Here is an 11,146-nt window from a genome sequence, read left to right as displayed (position 1 = left end):
AATGTTAATTAACTTGATACACAACTTGAAGACAATGATCATGAAATTTATTTGGACTTACTGCTTTTATTGTTAAAATATATTGATAGATTAAAGAAACATTTGGAAAACGTCTTTTTTAAAAGTTAATGTCCACGTTCAAGACATACTTCTGGAAGTCATGGACCAGCCTTTTTAGTTATATTTATCTCAACATTAATGGTGAATTATATCATTGATATTATTTTAAAATAAACAAACAAGAAATTTCCAGATAAAGTCAGGGAAAATGATTTTTATATAGTTCAAATTGACACAACACAGGACGTCACAACTAATGATGAATTTTTATGTCATTCTGAAAAAGGTGGAATTGCTTGTACAATTAAAATTTAGAAAAGTTAAACTTAGATGATGGAGCAAGTAACATGTTGTATGCAAGATTTTCTGCTTAGCTTAAAAAAGCTTCAATTAACATGTATATGCGCATAGCACCATATATACATGTATGGTCCTATGCACACGAGCTTAGTTAAGTAATGACAGATGCAACTAGCTAGAGCATTTGAGTAACTGTTTTGAGTAACTGTTTTGATTTCTATGACTTGCTAAATATATTTCCTACATTTTTCAAAAATTCTCACCTTATAATGAATGTTTTTAGAGATGCAACGGTAGTTTCAGAAAGTGCTGCAAAGTTAAAAATATTACAAGACTCTACTACCCCAGTGAAAAAGCGCACATGGGATACGCGTGGATTTTTTCCATATGTAACCCATGTGGGGATTATTATTTTGTCCCATGTGGGTTTCATATGGTAAATCCCACATGGATTCCATATGGTAAATCCCATATGGGATACGCGTGGGTTTTTGCCATATGTAACCCATATGGGGATTATTATTTTGTCCCATGTGGGTTTCATATGGTAAATCCCACATGGGTTTTATGTGGTAAATCCTACATGGGATATAGGCGGAAAATACTACATGTTATAGATTTTAAATGCCACATATTTTAATCCAAATGGTATAAAAGTAGTCAATACTAGACAAATAAAAGTCCGAATGCTTCTATGATATTTAAAAATTACTTGAATAGTTATTTAAAATTAATCATCAAAGCTTTCAGAGAGGCTTAACTTAATCTGGTATTTGCTACTTTATCCCATTTGGTATTCAAAATGTGTAGCATTTTTGATCTTTTACATGTGATGTTTTCCACTTATAACCTGTGGGATTTACCTTAAACTATTATGACGAAATTTTATAAAATTAAAAAACGTGTTGCAAAATGAATTTATTTTAAAATAAATGCTATTAATCAATACATCCAGAATATTAAAAATATTATTTTTTCTTTTGCGATTTACACGCCGTTTTTTGTCGATTGAATTGATTAAATCGCTTCGGCTTGCATAATACCAAGGTTTTTAGTATCTTCTAACTTTCTTCAAACATTTTCTAAAAAAAAAAAATATAAATACAAATATATATATAAATATAAATATATATATATAGAGAGAGACAGACAAAGAGAGACAGAGAGAGAGAAACAGAGAGAGAGAAAGGAAGCAATTTTAATTATTAGCCAGGTTGAAGTCATTAATGACTACAATATTTCACAAATAATTATTTTCTAATTTATTACTTACAATGACTAACGTATTATGGGTAATTGAACACATATTATGCGTAATGAGCTTGAACCCATGAGGAGAATCCTGAAAAAAAGTGATCAATTAGGATAAGTAGTTAAACAAAAAAACAAAAACAAAAATGTAAAAACCTACTTTTTCAATGATATAAACCTTAGGTGCAATAGCCACTGAATGCAAAAGTATCTTTACTTTTTCGTCACACACACGGCCTTCTATAATAACAGGCCTTGACATCGCGCAAAATGCCGTAAAAACTGAAGGCCGAATAAACTTTCACTTTTACTTATATTGATATATTTTTATATTAGGTAGGGTGTAATGGCAGTCTATGTTTTCTAATAATAATCTCTAGTAAAGACGGAAATATAAAAAGAAAACCAAAAAGTTGTTAAAAGATAATCATATTTTTCGTATTTCAAATTTCATTAAGAATATTTATGTAATATTAAATAGTATCAATAACAAGCAGAACCATAACAAAGTATATATCTATATATTAAAAAGATAACTGTATTTTTAATTTTTTTTGCTAAAAATGGTAACAATAAAAATCACCAACAATAAAAAACACCAACAAAAGTTGATTCAAGCAAAAAAAAAGTTTTATCAATATATCTCAACAGGGTAAATATTTACAAATCCAAACATATTGAAAGACATATAGGCTAATGAGAAAATAGAAAACATAACAAGTAAATAGCATAATTAATTACAAAACTAATTTTCACATAAATTATGATAGCTTTAGTATTTTGGGAGTGGTAATTAGTTAGCAATTCTTTAGCAGAATATTAAAATATACTCTGCATTGTTTTTTTGTGATTTTAAATTAATATTTAGCAGCAATGAACTAAAACTGAGTAACACAAAATGTTCTGTATAAAGGGTCAGTAGCACCTTGAAAAAAAAAAGCAAAATATTGACCATTAGACTAGAGTATCAGAAAAAATTTCAAGTCCGCCTCTGTTTAAGCCATACAGATAACTTCCATATTTATAATAATAATTGGTAAAATCATCATAAATTTTTATTTCGCTTTTTTGCACATAGCCAGCTATGTAAACTATAGCCACTAATGTAGATTTATTAACTGAGCTTTCAAGATCATGTATATTATCCAGAAGTTCTTTTTCATCAGTAAAAATATCTCTAAACATATGTCACAAGTATGACCATCGATACCATCAACAGGAATGTCAAGTTGTAATATCAATTTAGTATGTTGAATATTAATTTTTTCAATTACAGATTTAGCGTTTATAAAGTAAGTACCTCCAGATCCCTGTCAAAGCTTAGAAAAAGCTTTTTCAAGTGGATCTGTTGAAAACCAACCTAATAAGACATACTTTGCTCCATTACTCAACAAAGTTTCTACGAGATCAATAAAGCCATAACATGAATGCGCTATTGCATTGCTAGTATCTAGCGTAAGCTGTTTTACACGCTTACCTGTAGGTTTCATAAAATTTGACAGTTCAGCAATATCTCGTAGCAGTTGTAACTGTTGATCACCAACTGAGTGGATTTCTTCGCATAATTCATTTCTAAACCGAATGCCAGCACCAGGTGCTTTGACATTAACAACATTCGAAAAAAAATTATTTTTTCAATAAATACAGCAGTACCTTCAAATGCTTTATTTTCAATCTCTGGATGCGTTCTTAATGCAGCTATTTATTGTATAATTATGTGCATCTACTAAAATCTATACGAACCAATTGGTTGACAAAAAAGACTGGGGAACTTCAATTTTTGAACAATAAAGAACTGGCTTTGGCTAAGTGGAGTGATTTAGAAACTATATATAAAACTGAGTGCAATAGTCTTATTCAATATTTATATAGTCTTTCAATAGTCTTCAATAGTCTTAGTCAATAGTCAGCTACTGTTTCTTTGCAAAAAAAAGACAAACAAAACTTTACAGATTGTCTCTCTATTGGTTTTGGATAAACTGATTTAGCTGTAAGTTTAGAGAGTTTAAAAAGACTATTGCACTCAGTTTTATATAAAGTTTCTAAATCACTCCACTTAGCCAAAGCCAGTTCTTTATTGTTCAAAAATTGAAGTTCGCCAGTCTTTTCTGTCAACCAATTGTTTCATATAGATTTTAAGAGATGCACATAATCATACAATAAATATATACCTGATGTTGTTAACCATGGTTTACTATCAACTGTTTTAAACATTCCAAAAAATCTTTGATTTACACGGTTACCATCAGTAATTATTACCAGTGTCTTACTATTTTCAATATTATTTATCGTATCAACAATTTGTTGACATTGAGCAAACTGAAATTCAGAAGAACAATTTGCAACAGGTTGAGCTCTACATATAAATTCTGGACCTCCAAAAAGAAATTTAATCATAAATGATAAAATTGTTTTAGCTAACTTTTCAGGGTAGTTTACTGCTTGACCAAACAAAGCACCTCTTTGGTAAAGTAATGAAGCTTTGACATAGACCTCATCAATTAGTAGTATGGAAATTCTTATCAATGGATTTAAATTCATAAAAATACTATTTATGAAACTTAGGTCCTCCAATGAGCTTATTTTTGAAGTCAATCGTGTCCTTATACTTGGCAACTTGTAGTCAATACACAAACAGTCATATAAACTTCGTCACATAGCAAAATACTCATATGCTCTACATATAATATCTGAAGTATATAAAACTTCACCAACATTAACTTTTCTCATAGCATTAAGGTGTTCGAATAGAATATTTAACTGAAGCGAACTTTCTTTATTTTTAAAAAATCTAACTGCTTCAAATAAAGCTGATTTTGTTTTTATTAACTTTAATTTGTTTACAGCTAAAGATGAAATATTACAAGTTGTGCCATTATGGTTAGCTACAAGTGAATAATCATTGAAAATTACTAAAATAAATAATGGAACATCAAGTTTGTACATTTTTGATTGTATGTGTAAACTTTTTTTATTAAGCTGGAAAACAATAACATCGTTATTATCACTTAACAAAGATTGAATATCGTCAAATATAAGTTCATCCTCTTTTAGAAAATCATTTAACACATCTGGTAAAATGCTTCGAAAACCGCTTGAAGTTACAGTTTTTCTAACTTTACTTGCTGGTGTGGCTAAACAACTAGGCGGAATATTTTTAAAAACAGATGGTGGGTTTAAAGGTCGTTGCTTCCCATCTTTGCTTTCAAAAGGTGCTTCATTTGACCAATGAAGTTGAAATACTGCTGTATAGTCTGTAACAATAAAACCAGTTCTTGGGATAGCTTCACTACATCTTTTTCTCTCCTCTAGATTCTTCGGGAATTTATAAATTGATATTTTTGTTGTAGTTGAGTATTGATATTGTAGTTGTAGTTGTATAAATTGATATTTTTGTTGTAGTTGAGATAGTTCGACTTGCAAAGAGATACACAACATTTTAAAGGCATTTTAATTATTAAAAAAACTTACCGTTAGTTTGACAATATTATTATCTTACAATGTAACGCCTTGAACCTTACAAGGTTATCGTCCTGAAGTTGCGCTATCAAATTTTAAAGATTTATTAAAAAAGTGTGAACACAAACTTTCGTCTAATGTTAAAAGATGAAAATGTAAACACAGTATTAGGAATTGGCCTTCAGTGTATCAACTTTGTTTCATATCATAATCTATTATGGTATTATTTATATAACATATCACAACAATATTATTAAATTTGTGATGTTCAAATATCATATGAACATTCTCTAACATGTTCATATGATATTTAAATATAGTTTTTGAGTATATTATCTGCAAACAATTGAGTGATGCAAGTTCAAATGTTGTCAAAAACCAAGCATGCATGCATGGGACACTGCAGTGTCCCACAAAGAAATGCTGGTTTGAAAGTCAAATTTTCTTTATTAAAAAAAATTATTAAAATAGGGGGAAGATAGGGAGGTTTCTGTAACTTTTTTTAGGCTCCAAAACTTTTAAATTTATATATAATAAGGTTCATAAAACTTAAGGGACCTACGAAGTACATTGAGGAACAAAAACAGGATAATTACAGAAACTTTTCAATTTTTAATCTGGAGTGTAATTGGAAATAAAGTCCAGTATTCAAAGTAATATGATCTAAAGTAATATATAAATTAAATAAAATGCTTTAAAATGCATGCAGTTATACATATAACTCCTGATAGTTAACTATATGTATAACTAGTCATACATAAAATTTATTATATAAACTTATTTTTTTAAGGTTATGCTTGAACAAATTAGTACCAATTAATTCAAATTCAAGATTTAGTTCAAGTTCAAGTTCTTATTTGTTCATTGTTTTTTCGCTATTTTATATTTATTTGTTCAAATTTGTTAACTAGTACTAATTCTTACTACAGTAAGAATATTTATCATTGTTGAACGTGATTTTATTAGTAACTTAATTTTACTTTCAACATATTTTGACAACACCCTTTACATTTTAAATGATGACAGCTTTACTTTTCTATTGATGTTAAATTTATTACGTTTCAATAACTCAGATTGAATTTAAACTGAATTATTGTAAGCTTTGTAAGAATTTGTTGTATATCAAATGGTGTTGTAAATAAAGTAAAAATAATATATATATATATATATATATATATATATATATATATATATATATATATATATATATATATATATATATATATATATATATAGTATTTAGGCTATGGGATCATCCATAAATGATGCCAGTAGATAGTGGGGCAGTGTGAGTTTAACAATAATTGACAATGGGGAGGGGATGTTGAGACCAAAATAATGTCAATTAAAAAATTGAATTAATGTCAATTAAAAAATTGAAAAAAAAGTAACATATTTTATTTTAAAAAAAAGTAAAACAATTTATGCTAGCTATGAGCAGGTTTTAGAGGTATTTACACCAACAATGTGGTCTAAAAACTTCTTACTTTTGTTGCTTAAAACTGTAGAAGATCATAGGAAAAACAATCTAAATTCAGAAATTAGCTTGCTTATCTGAAAGAACAATTTATGTTTTTTTTTTTTTTACTTTTAGTACTGTTGAGAATAAATGTATAATTGAACCAGAAAAAAATTGATGGTATATGCATTTTTTATATTATATTAACAATTCAGATATACCATCATAATATGATAACAAAAACTGACAACATTTTCAATGGGAGATGGCAAAAAATTGACTGAGTTTGATAAAGGGTGAAGGTGTTCAATAAACGGGTCATCATCTAACATCATTATGCATAGATGACCCTATGATTTAGGTAAAATAAGTAATCAATTTGCATTATTTCTCATTTAAATATATATATATATATATATATATACAGCTGCGGACAAAACTACGTGAACGATTGCAAATAGTTATTTTTAATGAAATTTTCAATGTCTTAAAATAAGTTTATAGTTTATTACTATATATGGTTGGATAGAGCGTTTTTTGCTCTATAAGACTGTGTAAAGTGTATTCTCTAATAATTTGTTTAAAATTAAACATATCTAAATGTTCAAATAGCATCAAATATTTTGCGCGACAAAACCACGTGAACGATTATACAAACGTAAAAGAATAATTTTACTAACATCAACAAATAATAGATTCTAAAAAAAAAAAAACATTAATATTTAGTTGCATAGCCTTTAGAATCGATAACGGCCTTGCACCGTCTTGGCATAGATTCTACAAGAGTTTCTAGTAACTGTTTTGGTAATGCCTCCCATTCATACTGTACGGCTCGAAAAAGTTCATCCGGTTTTTGAAATTTGCGACCTCCCAAGCGTCGCTCAACTTCAATCCATAAATTTTCGATTGGATTTAAGTCGGGAGATTGGGCAGGCCACTTCAAAACCGTTATGCTATTATTTATGAGCCAATTTTTACAGTCAAAGCTGTATGTTTAGGGTCATTATCATGTTGATAAACCCAATTGTGAGGCATTTTTTCTAAAGCGTGTGGCAACATTTGATTAGATAATATTTCCCTGTACTGTAGTTGGTCCATTATACCGTTTACACGGTACAACGGACCAATTCCAGCCCAGGAGAAACACCCCCAAACCATTATATTGCCACCCCCAAATTTTACAGTTCCTATTGTATACTCTTTTGCAAATCTTTTACCTACTGGACGCCTAACATAACCTCGACCGTCGCTGCAAACCATGTTAAATTTACTTTCATCCGACCACAAAACTGTTTTCCAATTTTCAACCGTCCAGTTTCGAGGCGTTATGTTAGGCGTCCAGTAGGTAAAAGATTTGCAAAAGAGTATACAATAGGAACTGTAAAATATATATATATATATATATATATATATATATATATATATATATATATATATATATATATATATAATTTTTACTTTATTTACAACACCATTTGATATACAACAAACCCCTACAAAGCTTACAATAATTCAGTTAAGATTCAATCTGAGTTATTGAAACGTAACAAATTTAACATCAATAGAAAAGTAAAGCTGTCATCATTTAAAATATAAAGGGTGTCACAATATGTTGAAAATAAAATTGAGTTACTAATAAAATCACATTCAACAATGATAAACATTCTTACTGTAGTAAAAAATAGTACTAACTGATAAATTTGAACAAATAAATATAAAATTAACAAAAACAATGAATAAATAAGAACTTTAACTTGAACTTTAACTAAATTTTGAATTTGAATTAATTGGTACTAATTTGTTCAAGCATAACCTTAAAAAATAAGTTTTTATAACAAATTATATGTATAACTAGTTATACATATAGTTAACTATCAGGAGTTATATGTATAACTATATGCATTTTAAAGCATATTATTTTATTTAAACATTACTTTAGATCATATTACTTTGAAAACTGGACCCAGAGGCTTTATTCCCAATAACACTGTGATACTCCAAATTAAAAATTGAAAAGTTTCGGTAAATATCCTGTTTTTGTTCCTCAATGTAGTTCGTAAGTCCCTTAAGTCTTAAGGACCTTATTATATCTAAAGTTAAAAGTTTTGGAGCATAAAAAAAGTTACAGAAACCCATCTCCATCCTATTTTTTTCTTTTTTTAATAAAGAAAATTGGGAATTCTTTGACTTTAAAACCTGCATTTCTTTGTGGGACACTGCAGTGTCCCATGCATGCACGATTGGTTTTTGACAACATTTCAACTTGCATCAGTTAATTGTTTGCAAATAATTTACTCAAAATCTAAACTCAAATAACTATTATATTATCCTAATAATACGTCTATTTGCACAAATCTTAATCTTATTTCTATAAAGAAAGATAAACATTATTCGTGGTAATTACATACTTGCTTGCCATTCTCTATATTAATATAAATTATTTTCACACAATATAAACGTAACGCAATGCAATGTCGATTTACAAATTCTTTTTTTAGTTTTTTTAGAAAGTTTTTTTTTTTAGTTTCCAACTTTCAAATTAATTCCCATGCAAATTCCACAGGAAACCCACGTGGGATTACCCATATGTGTAAATACCATATGGTTCCTACATGTAACCCATGTGGGATTACCCACATGGGTTTAAGGTGACAAATTTCCATACGGATACCACATGGGAAAATCCGTCCCACGTAAATCCCATCAAACCCACACGGAACCCACGCGGAACCCATGTGGGACGCGGTTTTATTTTTCACTGGGACTGCTGAGCGGTGGTTCAAAGACATTAAAAACTTTAAATAAAGATAAAAAAACTTTTACGCATTAAAAAAAAGTTTTTGCGTAATAAACACCATTTTTTTAAACTTTTTTACTTCTAACAAGGCTGCAAGCTATTAGAGTTGGAAGTTACTAGGAGAGAATAGATAAAGTTTATAAAACAAGATAACGATTAACAGGCGAATTGAAAGATTACAAATTGTATGAATCAGGAAAACAAGATAACGGATGATGCGGAAGTTATCGGACAAAATAAAAACGTCAATAACTTATTTATAAATAAAAAAACAAACTACTATTATATTTTTTTTAAATAAAGCATTTATCTTTTAATAAAAATATATTATTTTTTAAATGAAAAAACACCACCATCTGCAATTGATCTCAATTTTGCTCTGACGCATTTCATATGCGACTGTAAAAAGTTTAAATCAATTTCTTGTAGTTTTAGTTTAATGCGATCAATCAAAACTTGCCCTGTTGAAGCTTGCCAATCTCCCTCGTAAACCTTCTGTGCCAAATGTCCCCAAAAATTTTCAATTGGTCGTGCTTGAGGCACATTTAGGGGATTGGATTTTTTATCAACGTAATGGACATATTGGTCCATCCAATTTAGAGAATCTTTAGAATAATGAGAACTTGCTAAATCTGGCCAAAATAAATAGTTAAAGTCTCCATGATACTTGTGAATAAATGGAAGAAGTCGTTTTTCTAAACATTCATTAATATAGATTGATGAGTTGATCGCTACAGCCTTGGAAGTGCGAAACAATGGCTCGGACATACCACGGCTATAACCGATATTTTTTTTAACTGACGACCAATTGTCGATTGATTTAGACCAAATTTAATACCTATTTTTCTCTGACTGACCCCTTTTCGATTGTTGACAAGTCTCGTTAATTCGGCTTTCTTTTCTCTAGTCCAGGATGTCGGACGACCAGGGTGCTTTCTATCAGAAAATGATTGAACAGTTTCAAGTCTTTTTAGGTTATCATATATTGTACTTCGAGCAATTCATTCCTTTTCAAAATGATTTACGATTTTTTTTTTATAATGTTAGGTTTTTTTGCGTGGCGAACATCGTGGTGAACAGACACGTTTTCTTACAGTTAAATATTTTTGGAATTTTTGTAATTCGTTAAATAAAAATTGATATGTCTAAATCAGAAGAGTTAGTTTTGATTGCTATGATGAGAGAGGTACTAAATATTCAAAAAGAAAATTTTTGTATTTTTTTCATGAAGCATTATCGAACATAAATGAGAGATTTGATAACTTTCAATCTAGTTTAAAAGAAGTTCGGCGAGAACTCGACGAAATGAAATCTGGATTAAATTTTGTTGGCGATGTATTCAACGAAAAAGCTAGAGCAGTTGAGGAAAAAATTAATAAAGTTCACGACGATTTATCAAATGTACGAAAAATGCAGGGTAAAATATCTTCTGACAATATTGAGTTAAAATTAAAAAACGTTGATATTGAAGACCGTAACAGAAGAAACAATTTAAGAATTGACGGGGTCGTTGAAAATAACGAAGAAAAGAATTGGGAAATCACACAAAAAAGGTAAAGCAACTATTTAAAGATAATCTTGGTATTGAAAAAAATATTATAATTGATCGGGCTCATCGAGTGGGAGTAGCTAATGATAAACAAGAGCGAGCAATTGTCTTGAAGCTCCGGGATTACGAGGACAAAAAAACAATTTTGGAAAGAGCAACAAAATTAAAAGGAACTAATATCTTTCTAAACAAAGATTTTAGTTTTACCACGCGAAAAATTCGAAAGGAACTTTTTGATCAGGCGAAGATACATCGTCAAAATGGCTATTTT

At 29.2% G+C, this 11,146-nt stretch overlaps 1 protein-coding gene across 2 annotated transcripts; it reads right to left on the bottom strand.

The window, feature by feature from the left end:
* Positions 1-1,263: 1,263 nt before the first annotated feature.
* On the bottom strand, positions 1,264-5,209 carry LOC136090258 (uncharacterized). 2 transcript variants are annotated; one of them, XM_065816506.1, is made up of 3 exons: positions 1,772-5,209; positions 1,634-1,702; positions 1,264-1,442 (listed from the first exon to the last, which is right to left on the bottom strand). In XM_065816506.1, exon 1 carries the CDS (start codon positions 5,047-5,049, stop codon positions 4,264-4,266), a length of 786 nt encoding a protein of 261 aa, XP_065672578.1. In that variant the 5' UTR covers positions 5,050-5,209; the 3' UTR covers positions 1,264-1,442; positions 1,634-1,702; positions 1,772-4,263. The 2 variants fall into 2 exon arrangements, with proteins under 2 accessions (XP_065672578.1, XP_065672577.1); XM_065816505.1 differs by having other exon boundaries at positions 1,634-5,209.
* Between the last annotated feature and the right edge of the window lie 5,937 nt (positions 5,210-11,146).

This window comes from Hydra vulgaris, chromosome 13 (genome assembly GCF_038396675.1).
Source record: "Hydra vulgaris chromosome 13, alternate assembly HydraT2T_AEP".
NCBI classification, from domain to species: Eukaryota; Metazoa; Cnidaria; class Hydrozoa; order Anthoathecata; family Hydridae; genus Hydra; species Hydra vulgaris.
The sequence above is the reverse complement of the archived record's forward strand: the minus strand, read 5'-3'. Positions and strand labels throughout refer to the sequence as shown.

Excerpts from the sequence above, each read along its gene's own strand:
- LOC136090258 (XM_065816505.1), bottom strand. The coding sequence starts at position 5,049 with ATGTTGTGTATCTCTTTGCAAGTCGAACTATCTCAACTACAACAAAAA.